A 17,196-nucleotide genomic window follows, 5' to 3' on the forward strand; every position below is an offset into this window, starting at 1 on the left:
AAAACCCTCCTTCTTCCATCGGTGTGCAGACGGCCTGAGTCAGCTCACGAAGAATCTGAAATATTCTCTGACGTGTTCAGGATTTTACACGCTCGTTTTGTTTTTAGAGACACACGTCAGTGTGTGGAGAGTTTGACTGTTTGTCCTACTTTCACAGACAGAAAATCTTATCTCTCTGTCAGCGAGAGAAATAAAAGCTTTCAATCTGTGAAATAAGACTGAATCATAACTTTTTAAATATACATTGGTTGGATTTGGGCTAAAGATTGATGCTGTTTTCTGCAGCAGGTCTTTAAAAGTCTAATAAAGCACTGAATTCACAAAGGTCCTAGAAGGTAATAAAAACTGTTGAATTTGATTTACAAAGTCTTGAATATTTTTTCTCACCTGCTGTGGACTGTAACATTTGTTAGATATTTTAGCAATCATGAAGCAGTTACTAGGAAGGATCTCATAAATGTCCATTTTACAAAAAATTTGATTAAAAAAATCATTATTATTTTTTAATTTTATTTTAAGAATATTTACGAAATGCCTACAAACAACACAGCCTCATAGCTTGTTGTTGTCTTGTGTCTCTTTGGGATAGTTTTAACTGTCTTTAGATTTAAAAAAATAATAATAAATAGGTCGAGGTCACGTAAACTGATGACAAATTACTGTCATATACAGCTGGGAAGGACTGACAAAAATCTGAAATAAATTCATGTACTTAATAAACAAGTGTGGGTCTTATTGTTTGTTTATGACAGTGACAAAGTTCCTCTTAAATTAAATTTAATCTGGTGGACACTACAGAAACTACAGAAATTAGATTTGTGCGTTTTGTGGGTGACTGCAAACAAAAAACAAGCTGATGGTGAAACTGAAGTTGAAGTTGAATCTAAATGTGACCTGGTGGAAGAGGATTAGACTCTGGATAATTGTAAGATTTCTGTAGATTTGGTCCCTCATCACCTCCAATGGAAGCAAATTAAGAAGAGGAATGATTACAGCAACTGTTCACTGGGGAACCAGACTATTGTTTTAAGATTAAGACTAAGATTAAGACTAAGATTAAAATTCAAATAGCCTTTATTTGTCCAAAAGTGGAGAAATCTTTAGTATTAAAACAGCAAAGTTGACAGTACAGGAGGAAAAACTGCAAATGTGAGTAACAAATACAAATATTTAAGAAAAGATAAATAATAGATAATAATATAATAAAATATATACATATACAGAACTGTTCTCAGACCAATTTAAAAACTGGGAACCAATCATTTAAGTCACTTGTAAGGAGATATTTCCTGTGTGGTTTGAGCAAAAATATGAAAACAAAGCCCTTTCAGAACTGGTCGTCATTAATGCACAGTTTAAACATCATCATTAATCTCATCTGATGATGGAACAAGATTAGGGGGTCCAGAGATCACTAATGTCTGTAACTAATTTACATAGTAATCTGTGCAGTTGTACAATTACACATCATGATGGTGATTGACTTAAAGTCAGGGGATCATAAAATTTCATGGCAGTTCATGCAACAATTGTTGAGGTATTCCAGGCTGAGGTGGTGGAACAGGAGACGAGGTATTACCATCAGAGCTGCTCACATGCTGCTCACATGTGCTGGTTATCTAATCTCACCATCAGACCTTTCTAAACCACAGTTAAGTGTCAAAGCTCCTGATATTTTTACTATGTTGTGTGGAAAACCTGTTGCACATTTAGTGGCCTGATGGAGTTGAAGCAGCAGGAATAAAGAATGAGCAGGACGTGGCAGACGACTTACACGTCACATAGGTCCAAGAATGCCAAACATGCGAATGACATTTTAATGGATGTGGTCACATTGATCACATTCTGACTGCGGTGCAGGATCGCAGTAATGTTGAACGTTCAGCTGAGCATTAAACACACACAGGCAGCAGCATCCAGAACAGAGCGCAGCACAGGAAACTAAAACTGGAATAGATCAGTAAATGCAACATGTGACAGTAAAACCTAAAGTCAAATGACACAAATTTATCTGTTAAAGACTTGGACAGAAAAAAAAAGATCACTTAACGCTGATCAGATTTCAGATACAGTAGATCCTTAATTCAAACTGCATGTTAGCAGCAGCAGCTCCAGTGGTGGAAGTGGAAGTTTGACCTGATGATGGCACTTAATGAAAATTTAAGGACAATCCATCCATTTACAATCCATCAAATCATCATTGAGATATTTACATATTAGGAAGCACTCATTAAATGTTCTTTTAAATCATGAGGAGCAGTCCACCACACACACACACACACACACACACACACACACACACACACATACACACACACACACACACACACACAGGTTTTGGACTCTGGCTTCTTCATGATGTGTGTGTTGAGATATTTAAGTGTGGACCAAAGTGACAGTCAGACAGAGCCATACTGTCCTGCTCACATGGCTTAAAAAAAAGTTTTTTTTAATTCACTAAATGATAACACCAGCTTCTTAGTTTTGCTGTGTGTGTGTGTGTGTGTGCATGTACAGTATGGATCAAAGATTTTTATTTATTTATTTATTTTTACAAAATAAAATTCAATAATTCAACAGGAACAATGTACAAGAGAAGACAAAAAAAACAAACATTGTTTTATATTAAAGCAAAATCAAACACAGTGGTCAACATTACATTAATCTTTCGTATTGATAAAATATCACAAATCAATACTTACATTCAGAGTTACTCTGATAGAGAATCATTAGGCATCATGGTGATAGAAATAAAGTTTTGATTACAGCAGAGATAAAAAAAAAAAAGAAAAGATAATGCTGATAAACAAAAATAGGAGAAAACTATAGAAATGCAATTATCAAATATATACAAGACAATGTGTGTTTGTGTGTGTGTGTGAGAGAGTGAGCGTGTGTGTGTGTGTGTGTGTGTGTGTGTGTGAGAGAGAGTGAGCGTGTGTGTGTGTGTGTGTGTGTGTGTTTGTGTGTGTGTGTGTATTTACAGTACGCACCAGTGTTAGGTAAATTTTTCTTCAATATAACCTGACATCTGTCTGTCTCTAATCACCAGCTCTGCTCTATTCATTAACCTGCTAACCAGCTTCCACATGGCTCCTGTTAAAGAACACACTCACACTCACACTCACACACACACACTCACACACACTCACACACACACACACTCACTCACACACTGGCACGTGTCAAACCAAAAGACAATAGACTGAATAAAGGAAACACAGATACATTGGTTTTATTTACAGACAGGAGAACATCGCTGTCATGTGACAGAACGTGATCTGTTGATTGTTCGATCTGTTTTCGTCTCTGCAGGTGGAGACAGACGCAGTTCTGGTTCAGGTTTTCATTGTGATGGTCTGTGGTCTCCCTGCTCTCACGAAACCATTAAAGCTCACTTCCTAGTAGTAGTCCTGGTCCGTCCAGTTCCAGGGCCCGGCTCTGGTCCTCGTCCATCAGATCCTCATGAGCCTCATTAGCAGCAGCTGATCAGAGCGGCAGCAGGGGAACATGTGAAGCGTGTTAGTGGTCATGAGACACAACGTGGCTGCTCGTTAGACTCTCAGATCTTCACTGTGATGGGTTAAACCCAGCTCTGAGTCTGACAAATTTAATTTAAACATTTTTTTATGGTGTTTGTGAGAATAAAACATAACATAAATGAGCTATGCTAATGTTATTTTGCTCATTTGAAGCAGGTCAGCTAGCTGCGGGTTCATCCCTGGATCAGTCAGATAGGCTCAGTTGAAACTACAGGTAAACGTAGCATTGATAACTGATTGATAACTGCTTTACAAGCTAACAATGAATCACTAGGAAGCAAAGCAAGCTAACACTTGAAACAAGTTAGGTTATCTATCGCTTCTGATCTAGAAAGTCTGGCACATAAAACTGGAATTTTTCGTTTTTACACTGATGGCTGCTGGCTGGGGCCTTATATTCACCTCAGTCATAAAAGTGATGCAGTTTCTCATCTTCCTCTTGGCAAGAAAATGAATTTACAGAGCTTCATAGTGAGTTTCAGCTGCAACTTTGACGACCAAAAACACTAGAAGAAGAGTGAATATTGATTGATTCATTCATCAGGTGCCCAGAAACATGACTCCAAATGAATGATGACAGTTTAGCTCTGCGTAAATAAGCCACTGTTTGTTAGCAGTTGGTCTGCTCACTGCTGGCTTTTGCAGCCACCAAGTAGCCAAAAACATCAGTTATTGCAGGTTTAAATATACTAATAATGTAATATTTTAATAAGGAGATTGCTCGATACAAATCTGTCACATTTAATAATTGACCATAAATACAGGACTGGAGTTTATTTCACTGAAAATTCCCTCAAACTGTTCAGATTTCGGGGCGACAGTCACCGGTTCAACGCCCGACCGGCCCGACTCTTTCCTGCATGTCATTCCCCTCTCTCTACCCCCTTTCCTGTCAGTCTCCACCGTCCTGTAATAAAGGCACCAAAGCCCAAAAAAAACCAAAAAACTGTTCAGATTTCACATCATTAAAAAAAGAAGAAGAAAGAGGAAAATGGTTGCTTGTAAGCTCGATGCTAATTCATCTTTCACTGTTGCCTGAGTGAATTAAAGACTGACCTGAAATAGCGTCTACTTAACTCTTAACTTTGTGTGATAATGTGTTTACCTGTGTTAATTTTATCAACACCTTCATTATGGCTGAAATGAGCACTGCAGCCTGTGTGTGCATGTAAATATTAGCTGTCCATCCATATTCATACAGCTGAAGTCAGGCTGTATCAGTGTGTGTTTGGAGGTCGAACCCCAGCTGACTGTGTGTGTGTGTGTGTGTGTGTGTGTGTGTGTGTTGGGCCTCAGGATCAGAGTTAGAGTGAATTAACACTGAAGTAAAATCACGTTACTGTCAGCGGGGGCGTGACGTAAAACCAGGTCCTGCTTACGTAACCAAAAAAAGAAAAGAAACTCCCAGAGTCCTGTGTAGACACACACCCCACCACACACCCCACCACACACCCACACATTCCTACAACGCTGTGGCTCCATTGGCTGCTGCTGCTGAATGGACGAGTTGTTGACCAATCAGGATCATGTGACCAGTGAATATCTAGGCCGATCAGCATCAGCTGGCTGCACTCTTGACTGTTCCTCTGTCACACACGCAAACTTATACAAAGACACTCCCACACAGCTGGTGACCGAGGCTGCTCACCGAAACACACACATCAATTCTGCTTTATCTTCATCACCATCATCATCATCATCAGCCTTCTGTCATCCATCCACCATGCACAGCAAAGAACAGATCAGGTAAGAAAACACCTATTCTTATGTGTTTTAGGACAAATATTAGGTTTATTGTTGTGCTGTTGTGTTATTTCTAATATAAACGTCTTTCTCTGTACTCTGTAATTTGTGACCCCTCGTCATTGGATATTTCTGCTGTGACTATTTCAAGAAAACGTTGTCTTTATTTGACTCATATCCAGAAGCCTAAAAAAAAGTTAATTATTCAGTAATTCACAAGAAACAAAATCAAGAGGAGAGTTTGAAAAACAGTTCTAATTATGATAGTTCGTTATTTTCTGCCTTCCTGTCCTGTTGATCAGCCTGTCACCCATCAGATTTATCTTACATCTCCTTGTTGGAGGACTGACCCCAGGACTACACTGACTCCCTGCAGCACTTTATAAAACAGCCTGGAATTTAGAGTGTAATCTAGTGTGAATATCTGAAATGGTTCCCACTGGTATTTACATGTAGGTACAGTGAAAGAAAATAAGACAAATGGAATAACAACTATGTATTTTACAAGACAGGAGAAATAAATTATACCACTTTGATTTTTGTACCCATTCTGCAGAGCTATCCTTCATGATTCAAGTATTTTTGTCCATTGCAAAAACTGATTTCATCAATGTTTGACACAGAAACTCAGGAGTCTCCCAGATCATTTAAGCCTGCTATAAGCTTATGTTTCAGTTTGAATTATCTCAGCTTCGTATCTGAGAAATCTGGGGTTTTTTTCTGTCAATTTGGTGAAAAGCTCTAAATACTATAGTACCCACAAGCCTCAGCAGCCTTCAGAATGAATGAGCAGAAAAACAGCAGCGACATATGTCACTTAATCGTAAATAAGTTCTTAAATAATCTAAAGTAATTCCCTCCTGTCTTATTCTTGTCTGCAGTCATGATGAGTACCAGAAAACAGCTGACTGGTTGATGTCTCAGACGAAGCACCGCCCCCAGGTGGCGATCATCTGCGGGTCCGGACTGGGCATGCTCGCTGACACCCTCAAGTGTCAGGACTCCTTCGCTTATTCCGACATACCAGGCTTCCCTCAGAGCACAGGTACCCTGGATAGAAAGTTTCATTCTAATATCTAAGGTCCCATATTGTACAAAGTGAGATCTGAGATTATTATAAAGCAGAAAAAGGGAAAGTAAAGTATCAAAGCCTCAGTCCACAGAGAAATGCTCACAGCCTGTATTCAGACACTGAGCCTTAAAACCAGCCGTCAGGACTTCTGGAACTTTGTGATGTCACAATAAAGCACTCACTGCTCTCAGCCACGCCATGAGTGTTTACCTGAAATCTGCTATATGTTAATTCAATTACTCACTGACCTGATGTTACTAGAGCTCCAGAGAGAAGCCTGAGAGATGTAGAACTACAAAGACTGGAATCTTACAGTGGCCCTGAGAGCGCAACACACTGCAACTTTAAAAACACATGTAAATAGACAAAACTGAGAAAACGTCTTCATTGATTTGACAACACATGATGCAAATTACTTGTGCATGGATGCAGATGCCTCACAGCTGCGTTCATCACTGTTTTGTGTCCCCTGGTAACATTTCTGTTGTGTTGTCTGAAGCACGTTTGTGTATTTGCTTGTGTTGTGAGAATTTACATCATGTGTTGTCAAATTGATGAAGATGTTTTCTGAATTTGTTTATGTTTTGTCTATTTGCATAAGTTTCTTAAGTTGCTGTTGAACCTCCAGGGCCACCGTAGAAACATAAAAAGAGAAACAAGTTCCACTTTGCAGCGTCTCCAGAGGTGTCTGATGGACAGGTGGATGTACCTGCCGGCTGTAAACATTCTGTGTGTTCACTACCATCGCTGCACTGTGTGTGTGTTGCAGTGCAGGGTCACGCAGGTCGACTGGTTTTCGGGGAACTGAAGGGGAAGACATGTGTGTGCATGCAGGGACGCTTCCACATGTATGAAGGACACTCACTCTGCAAGGTACACACACACACACACACACACACACACACACACACACACACACACACAATATGTCTGTACTGTACTAGTGAGAACCCTCACTGACCAAATCAATTTCTGATTGAGTCTGAACAGTCAAACAGCTCTTTGAAGAAGTGAGGACCAGACTTTATGAAAGATTTTCTCACTCTCAAAGACTAAAGCTCAGTTTTTGTTCTTTTGGTTTTTTGTGTTTGGAAACAAAATTTATGAAACTGTGTTACGTTCACAAACCAACTTCATTTTCCTAAACAGCAAAACTGCCATGAATGCACCATGTCCACACCAAATAAAGCCTTCATATGGGAAACAATACACACACACACACACACACTTACAGTGAGCTAATCAAAGCAGCTTAGTCATGGAACCTGGGTACAGCACACATATGACTATAATCAGCAGCATGAGACTGAACCTGTTCATGATGTGTGTGTGTGTGTGTGTGTGTGTGTGTGTGTGTGTGTGTGTGTATGAACCCAGTTCAGGTCATACACGGGTTTGGTCACATGCAGACTTTTAGTAGACTGTTCAATGCTGCTATTGTTTCTGTCTATATAACACACACACACACACACACACACACACACACACAGGTGGTGCTGTATAGGAGCTCCTCCACAACAAAACTGCTGAACGAACAACAACAATTGTTGAATAAAATTTAAAGTCACAAAAAAAAGAATTTAAAAAACATTAAAAACATTCTCTTATCAGAAACATGAACTATATGAACTTGTATCTGACTGAGGCGCTGGAACAACAATAAAGTGCAAACCCTCATTAAATCTTTAAGAACTTAAAAACTTCACAGCAAAAAGTTGATTTGATCATCAATAAAATTTGATAATCACCAGAGCAGAAGAAAAAAAATCTTTAAAAGGAGCTCACAAACATGTAGTTTCCTTTTTAAAAATGAATAAAGAAGACTCAGTCATTTATTAAACCTCTTCGTTAACACAGACTCAGGAAGTGTTCTTCTTTCTTGATCCCTGATTTGAAACCTCTGACAAATCCGAAGATTTTCCATTTTATTTGTAATCTGATTACAGTTTGCGGCTGGTGCAGTGGTCAGAGTTTAGGTCTGATTCTGAAGGTTGTGATGAAATAACCTTCATCTCGTCTCTTCATCTGTCAGACGACGTTTCCAGTTCGAGTCTTCAAGCTGTTGGGGGTGGAGACCCTGATTGTGACAAATGCTGCCGGCTCATTGGCTGACGGTCTGCGGCCTGGTGACATCATGGTCATCAAAGACCACGTTAACTTCCCCGGATTGGCCGGTCTGAACCCGCTGAACGGACCCAACGACGACAAGTAAGACCCGGTTATGTGTTCTCATCACCGTGTCCTGTCTTTGTTTTATTCTGTTTGAAATTCATTGTTTCTTGTTTGATTATTTGATCATTTGTCTCGATCACGTTGTTTGTTGTGATCATATTTTGATGTTATATGGTTGTGTTCAAGCTTTGTTGTCATGGAAACACATATTGATACTGCTGTTTTATTGTTTTTGATCGTTGTGTTTCAGGTTGTTGATGGTGTTGTTTATCGTTTGTTGTTTACAGATTCGGTCCCCGTTTCCCAGCCATGTCAGGTTGCTATGACAAAGGCCTGCGTTGCCTATTGATGGAGATTGCCAAGCAGCACGGCGTGGAGGAGCTCATGCAGGAGGGCGTGTACGCCATGGTGGGCGGGCCAAACTTTGAAACCATCGCTGAGGCCAGACTGCTGCATCGACTGGGGGTGGATGCTGTCGGTGCGACACACACACACACACACACACACACACACACACACACAGAAACCAGCATTACAGTGTAAAGTCTTGCTCGTGACACCCTGAGGCTGCAGTTTTCATTACGCCACAGAAGGACGGGTGGAATAACTGCTACTCTGAAAATACACAAAACCAGAGAGTTACACAGTTTTACACTTTGCAGTGTTTATCTCACATCCCACTGAGCACACACCTGTTCTAGCTCTACCTTTACCTGGTTATGCTGCTCAGTTCCCTGTTTCTATGCACTGTCAGTCTGGGAAGCTATTTTCACTCTGCCAACAAACCGAACTTTAACCGAACTCTCTAGATGACGCTTGTGTCTTTCATGTTCACAAATCATCCAAATGTGCTAAAATGCTTGGATACAGATGCAGCCTGGTCTTGACCCGGAACCGTCCCCTCTGAATAACAGAAGTGCTTTCTTTGTTCTTTCACCAGCTCGTTAGACACTTTTTTCCTGGAGGACCTCTCCATGTTAAATCTGCAATTATCTTTGCTAATCTTTCCTGAATCAGTTTGCTTCATAACAACATCCCACCACCAGTTCTTCTTAAAAGCAGACGCTCACATTTGTGCTGTAGGTGACGAGCTGCTTCGTTCAGGGCGACGACAGCTACTGGCTTCTTAGAAGTACTAACAGTACAAGTAGTATTATTCACAGTATTCTCGTCAGTATTGTCAGTGGTGTTGGGACCTGCCTCAGTAACCTCAGGTGTTGTGTGGTTACAGGTATGAGTACGGCTCCTGAGGTCGTCGTGGCAACTCACTGCGGTCTGAGAGTCTTTGGTCTCTCTCTGATCACCAACAAGGTAAACACCACAGTTAACACACTAATCAATAAATTGATCGTTTGAATTAGTTTGGTGGATTGAAGACAAATAACAAAGTTGTAACGATATACTGTACATGCAGGGGTCTGTGTCAGTTGGTGAAGAGTTTTGAGGACTGATAGTGTGATTGATTTATTGATATATGGATTGATTAATCAGTCAGATGGTGGGGAGTTATGAGGACTTTGACAGTCTGAGTATTAATTAATTATCACTTAAGTATCAATTAGGTATTGATTGTTTGATCTATATCAGGTGGTGAAGAGCTACAAGGACTCAGACAATGTGATATGTTGATTGATTGATTGATTGATTAGTTACTGATTGATTAATGTGTGTCAGGTGGTGAAGAGTTACGAGGACTCTGAAAGCGTGAACCATGAGGGCGTCCTGGAGGTCGGCCGGCTGCGCTCTCACACTGTGCAGCAGCTGGTCACCGAACTGATCAGCAAGATGGAGATCAATAACAACAATGCCATCACTAATACTGTCTGAGCACACACACACACACACACACACACACACACACACACACACACACACACACAAATATTGTGTATATATTTGATAATTGTATTTTCAGCATTTTTAGAGCTTCTTCCTGTTTTTGTTTATCATCCTTATTTTTTATCTCAGCTGTTATAAAACTTTATTTATATCACCATGGTGCCTAATAATTCTCTATCAGGGTAAATCTGAATGTAAGTATTCTTTTGTGATATTTTATTAATCCTAAAATTAAGATTAATATAATGTTGACCACTGTGTTTGATGGTGCTTTAATATAAAAAAGATATGACAAAGATTTTTTTTGTCTTCTTTTGTACATTGTTCCTGTTGAATTATTGAAATTTCTTTTTGTAAAAAAACACTGAAGTTTTGATCCATATTAATCTGATTAAAATATGCTGCCAAACATCCCGTTTCCTGTTTGTGTTAACCAGCTAATCTATCATAGCTTAGCATGTTAGCATGTTAGCATGTTAGCGTGTTGATAGTTGAGACATTTCAGGAAAAATGTGAACAAGGTGGAACCATGAATAATTTACCAAATTTGGATCATCTTCATCAGTAGGATTTAAAATATCTGTTTCAAATTGAACAGTAATCCAAACAATAGTTGAGCTGCTGGCCTGTTCGGTCCAGACCAAAGTGATCGCTTTGGGTCGAGAGGACAGAGTCACTGGATTTTCACTGGAAAAGACAACGAGCTGCTGTTGCTGTTGTGCTCTGAAATAGGCAGGACTCCGTCTTCTGCTTGGTGATGTTTGTATATTTTATGTATTAGGTTTTTTTTTTTTTCAAGAAGCAGCCACAGCTCACATCACCCTGGTGTACTCCACTCAAAACAAAATACAACACAGTGAAGTGGCGCAAAAAACTGATACACTGAACTTTGGGAGAAAAATAATTAAAATATTTGTATAATGGATAAAAATTAAAATATATTTTCGTGTACAAACATTATCTATTATGTCCCAATAAAATCTGTAGTGTGCCAAATATTTCAAGGTTTCAACATTGAAATGAATTTATAGACATGAACCAGAATCAGCTGATAGTTTAAACATACTGTAAAATTTACTGACTGAAAACAGTGGATTTAGGGTTGAGTTACCCGTTCTTCTTGAAGATGCTGCTGGAACAGAAAGGTTTCCTGATCACCATCTGTTTCCTGAAAATTCTGGTTTGTTTGAGAAATTACAACAGAGCAGAATGTTTTTTTTTAACTTCCTCAGAATGACGGAGTTTAACCTTTCAGCTGATTTCAGGCTGATTTTCTACAAACTGCAGGATCCCGACAGGACAGGCAGGTATTTTAACATAAAATCAATACATGCTTGAAGAAGATTGTTTTAGTGACGGTTTGTTGTACATATTACTGTGACTTTGTGTTAAACCAATGCTGAAGAAGTGCTGTTCATTACAGTTACTATGAACGAACAACATCGCGTCGATTAGCCTCACCTGGAGCTGAAAGTGTACAGTTGTCCTGAGGGCAGTGTTAGATCTATAGGGTTCATCCTCTGGAGAACAGGAAATGAATTTTGTTACTTTTCACCTGCTTGATGTTGTTTTTCTCACCATCAAAGTATTACGATTTTCTGTTGTTGTTTTGTTTGTATTTTTCATTATTTGGTACATTCTTCCCACAACAAAGGAATGAGAAGGAAAAGTTCCTTAAACAGAACATGTTTGTGTCAAGAACAATGTAAATCAATGTTAAACAAGGTCCATTTATTAGCTGCTCTGGAGTTTTCAGTCGTAAAACATGGTCTTCCTCAGCAGGTGGAGTTTTCTCAGTTTTCTCTATTTAAATACCATTTTTTTCCCTCAGCACTTTTAGGAGTTCTCATCCATGGAAGCTTAAAAGTTGAGGTCCATCTGTTGAGGAAGACTGTGTGATACAGTTGAAAGCTCCAGAACAGCTACTAAACTGACTGTGTGGTAACATTTCAGCTGTTGTTTCCAAGTTCAATAATAAACACAAGACCTTTATGTTAATCTACTTTTTTCAGGTGTGTAGTGTTGAGGAGCAGAGAACCATCACCGCCCCCTGTTCAGTATCAGTGTGACGATGAGTCAGGAGGTGACCCTTGACCTCTTCTTCGTGTCCCTAGTGGGCCTTCTGCTGGTTCTGCTGGTTCTGTTGTTTCTCTTCTGGATCCTCAGACGCAGTAAAATAGGGTGAGAACAAACATCATCATCACTTCAAATCTTCTAATCATTGTTCCAGAGGTTTTCACATTTTGCCGACTTTGGATCATTTTCATTTGATCTTCTGCATTAAAGACATTTTCAAACCTGTGGTTGAATCTGGTTTGTAATGATTTGGTCGGACAGATGTGAACACATAAGCAGCTGGTCTCAGTCGGGTCTGTAATGAATTCTGGTGCAGTGTATTTGATGTGATCCAACCTCAAACTGATCCTGTTACAAGGCGAACACTGCAAGGTTGAGTTCACCGGCTCCTGCAGCCAGGCACACGTTGCATATGTGGAGTGTGGATGAACACAATCAACAGCTGACCAGAGAATGAATCAAACCAGCAACAAAGTGAATTGGCCCCTTGACCCTTCAGGATTTGACCGGTTCACTGGCTAAATAGTTGCATGCTAAAGGAGGCAACAATATGTGAAGCTGTTTCATAGAAGTTCACACGCGTCCAGAGGAAACAACCTCCTCTCTGTGTTTACTGCCGCTGGTACAGAGGCATCTCGTCCGTCCGTCCGTCCGTCATGGATGCGATATCTCAGTAATGCCTGAGGGAACCTGCGAGACTTTGGCACAAACATTCATTTGGATGAACTGATTAGATTGTGGTGGTCAAAGGTCAAAGGTCAAGGCAGCAATGACCTCACATAGCACAGTTTTGGCCTTTGGAATGCAGTATCTCAGTAAATCCTTCAGGGAATCTCTTCAAATTTGGCTTAAATCTCCACCTAGACTCAAAAATGAACTGCTTAGAATTTGGCGGTAAAAGGTCAAAGGTTAAGGTCACTGTGAATTCACAAAAGATGTTTTTGGACATAAGTCACATATTCATACACTAATTATGAGACAATTTAACTCGGATGTCTGATAGGATAAAATGAAGTGATCATATTTTATTTCCACATGGTCAAAGGTCAACTTCACTGTGACATCATAATGTTCTGCCCACACACCTCTGGTCATTATTCAGTGCTGTAACTCAGGAAGGGAGGATTGTGACCATATTTCATGCAGCCATACTTAGCTGATTGGTGGAGGTATACAACTGCAATAACTTTTTTAAATTTTTGCTTGAATTTTTTTCTATATGAAAAGAACATAAATGTCATATTTCCATCATGTTTTTATGTGGGTTTCCATCTGTTTAACTGGTGCCTGTTTAATTGCACCATCTTGTTGCCCCGTCTTCTTCTACAGTGGTTTATCTCACCAACTGTTTATCTCAATATGGACAACTCCCAGTATTTACATGATAGTGGATTGAAATGTGTAATAATTCACATTTTCTTTTGCAGATATTCTCAAAACTTTGTAAAGATTTGTGTTACACTTGGATAGAGCTGATGTGTGTTGTGGTTCAGTTTTGAAACATCTCTGTGGGTTCTGGTTCCTCAGAAACCTCACAGAGCTGCACATCTCAGCAGGACGACCAGCTCGTACCCTGACCATCAGAACAGAGCCAGACCACGCACACCAGTTGCTGGACCACCTGCTGGACCGAGTCTTTCTCCAGGGAGAACTCAAACCAGAATCTGGAGGACAATCTCGAGCAGAACCTGGAGAGGAACATGGAGAAGAATGTGATTCAGATTCTGGATCAGATCCAGGAGTTTCAAAAGCAGCTTCTTTTCCTAGCAGACGTAAGTGTTATTGAACCAAAACCTGTCAGTTCTTGTGTAGTACTTGGTGCACAGACACTAAATATAAACACATATCAATAAGGTGATAATGTGACAAAAATCTACTGAATAACACAAAGAGAAACAGAGCAAGAGAAGAGAAAATCTTATAGTATATGTATTTTTTCTATCCTGCAGCAGGTAACGCTCTTCAAAACAAGGTCAGGAAATGGGTCACATTTGCAATTCCTTCACCAGGTGAGAAAAAATGACTTTTACATAAACTCCAATTACTAAATAGATACCCAGTGAAATGATCGACAGGTGGGGTATTATTATAAAATTAAACTAGCTCCAGAAATAGAGATGCTTTGCATAAGAGTTTTTATGGTGTTGTCTCTTTTAGGCTTTCAAAACCCACTAACACACAAGAATAAACAAGAATAAAAGTTTGTTAACTTTAATAATTTATTTACTTAAAATGATCATTGTTATTAGAATTAAGCATTGGAATTTGATTTTTTTTTTTTAAATCTATATAAGACATTACAAATTAAATGATAAATACAATAACTATAATGAATAAAATGAATTTATTTTTAAAAAATTACTTCATTACTTTCTGATGTTATTATTTGAATTTATAGTATAGTATATTATATTTATAGTACTATTATTCTGTAATTCTTTTATTTTCTATAAGGTGTTGAATGAATGTAATTAATTTCATAATGATGTACTCCACTCCAGCTTCTTCTTCTGCTTCTTCTTCTTCTTCGCCTCAACCTTCTCCCACTGATTGGGATCAAACCACTGACCTCTGCCCTCAGGGGGTGGATGCATCCCAGCATGCCTCTCTCTCCTCTCAGGGTGCTTCCTGCAGTGCAGAGGAGAAACAGCAATGTGATGAGTCACAACCTTAGAGAGAAATAAATGAGTAAACTGTAGTTCCTGTGAGGAGCCCTGTTTAATATAAAATACCACCTAAATAAATACAGACTAACTTCTGAAAGATGAAATTGTCAGATAATGTTTATAAAATGCTGAATATACTGTAAAGGTGTTAATCACTCTGCTAGAAAACCTCAGATTTGAAAAACTCAGACCTATCTCAGATTTAATTATGTTGTCAATCTGTTCATTAATCATATTATGATTGTGTTAATATTAATTTTAATTTATGTTACTCTCAGTTCATGCAGACACAATCATTGACCATATTATAGATATGTGCACATCAAAAGTCCTTGTTTTCAGTGTTAGATGATCAGAATCTAAAATATCAACCTGCTTTCGAGGTTAAGTTTATTTTGTTTATTTGTCACTACAAATAGAATAAAAATGTCTGAAATAAAATACCATAAAGTGTAAAAACTGATGAAACAGTTAACAAAATATAAAAAATCAAAAATGTATGGTTGCATCAAAAGCCTTTGTACGGAAGGTAAGAAAGGCCACGCTTGCAAATTGTTATCTCGAAACAATGAGATATTATTAGAGAAAAGGATTTTTTGTTTTATTGAGGTTACGGGATAATTATTCTGTCGACAAAACAAAAAATCCTTCTCTCCTGATAATATCTCGTAATCTCGCGATGACAAAAAGATGTTTTCTCCCACCAATATGTTGGTATCTCAAGAAAAGGAGCTTTGTTATCTTGATTTAATAGAATATATATATATATATATATATATATATATATATATATATAGACCCACCTAGTGGTTCACTTTTGGTAAGCAGAACTGGCGCTGCAGGATGAACCAAATCTATCCATATATATATATATATATATATATAAACAAGATACATAAACATTTGTATAAACTTATGTAGCAGTAAAAATGATGTAAGATGTTACTTCTTCTTTTCCTTCTGTGTTTAAAAAAAATACCTTAATCTTAGTTGTTGTCTACAGTTGTTGTTGTATATGCAGCTTCCAGTTCCCTGGTTTTACACATTGTAGTTCACGTTTTGATCACTGACTGAATCAATGCAAAAACAATGAAATCAATGAAACTGACACTTAACTATGTCAGTTTCATTGCTTATTGTAAGTGATTATCATTTATTATTGAGAAAACTAATTCTCCATGAAAACTGAGCAGTTGGTTCCACTGCAGCAGTGGTGTGTTGCATTTCCTTTAGTGACCATGTGGGGGCAGCAGGAGTCAATATTCCACATGCTGCCATTATTTCTACAAACTCTACAGTCGTTACCACAGGTGCATACAGGTCAACTAGTTCTAATAGTACTGTCAGTTTGATAAACGAGGCAGAAAAGAAGTATAGCGTACATACAAAACACATAACAGGCATAAATATACAAATCAGGAACAGTACAAATGAAACAACAACACAAACCATCAGATTTGCTTCATTATGTCTGAAGTAGTTTTATGTGCTTTGCTGTGACAGATATTTTAAAAGATTCATAAATGCTTTTTTTTTTACATCAGTTGAGAAAAGTTTAAAATTAGATTATTTTTATGGATGTGATATTTCTCAAAAAGACAAGAGACTGAGGAGAGCTTTATTGTCATTGTGAGCCAAGTCATTCAGAGGAATACATATCAGCGTACTGTATCAGGTTTTATACAGGGTCACCAAGTACTTTACTAGAGACGCCTGCTTATTCATGCAATTCCCCAATCAACCAATCATCTGGCAGAAGTACAATGCAAAACTCATTTAGATACAGGTCTGATGTTCACATGAAATATCAGTTTCATGATAATGAGTTCAGTGAACTTCAGTGGTCGCCCCAGTCACCAGACCTGAATCCAGTACAGCGCCTTTGGGCTGTGGTAGAACGGGAGATTGGCAGCATGGATGTGCAACTGGAAAAATCTGCAGAAATAATGTGATGCGATCATGTGAACATGGAGCAGAAAATTTAAGGGAAGTTTCCAACATCTTGTGGAAACCCTGCTACCGCCTGAGGGCAAAGTGAGGCTAACATGGTGTACCTAATAAAGTGCTTGGGGAGTTTATATTGGAT

The 17,196-nt window shown here is 38.7% G+C and overlaps 1 protein-coding gene across 1 annotated transcript; it reads left to right on the forward strand.

Annotated features, from left to right (window-relative positions):
- Positions 1-5,022: 5,022 nt before the first annotated feature.
- On the forward strand, positions 5,023-10,777 carry pnp4a (purine nucleoside phosphorylase 4a). Its single transcript, XM_071495225.1, has 7 exons — positions 5,023-5,288; positions 6,167-6,330; positions 7,127-7,230; positions 8,390-8,565; positions 8,817-9,007; positions 9,761-9,840; positions 10,204-10,777. Exons 1-7 carry the CDS (start codon positions 5,041-5,043, stop codon positions 10,354-10,356), a joined length of 1,116 nt encoding a protein of 371 aa, XP_071351326.1. The 5' UTR covers positions 5,023-5,040; the 3' UTR covers positions 10,357-10,777.
- The last annotated feature ends 6,419 nt before the right edge of the window (positions 10,778-17,196 follow it).

The sequence above is a fragment of the Trachinotus anak genome, unplaced genomic scaffold (assembly GCF_046630095.1).
Source record: "Trachinotus anak isolate AG129_WGS33_773 ecotype Australia unplaced genomic scaffold, CSIRO_AGI_Tana_v1 ptg000013l, whole genome shotgun sequence".
Classification (NCBI taxonomy): domain Eukaryota; kingdom Metazoa; phylum Chordata; class Actinopteri; order Carangiformes; family Carangidae; genus Trachinotus; species Trachinotus anak.

What these genes read in the sequence shown, in the direction of transcription:
- pnp4a (XM_071495225.1), top strand. Translation starts at nt 5,041, where the DNA reads ATGGACGAGTTGTTGACCAATCAGGATCATGTGACCAGTGAATATCTA. An exon ending in AGGCTTCCCTCAGAGCACAG is followed by an intron (nt 6,331 to 7,126) that starts GTACCCTGGATA and finishes TGTGTGTTGCAG; the next exon opens with TGCAGGGTCACGCAGGTCGA. An exon ending in ACTGGGGGTGGATGCTGTCG is followed by an intron (nt 9,008 to 9,760) that starts GTGCGACACACA and finishes GTGTGGTTACAG; the next exon opens with GTATGAGTACGGCTCCTGAG.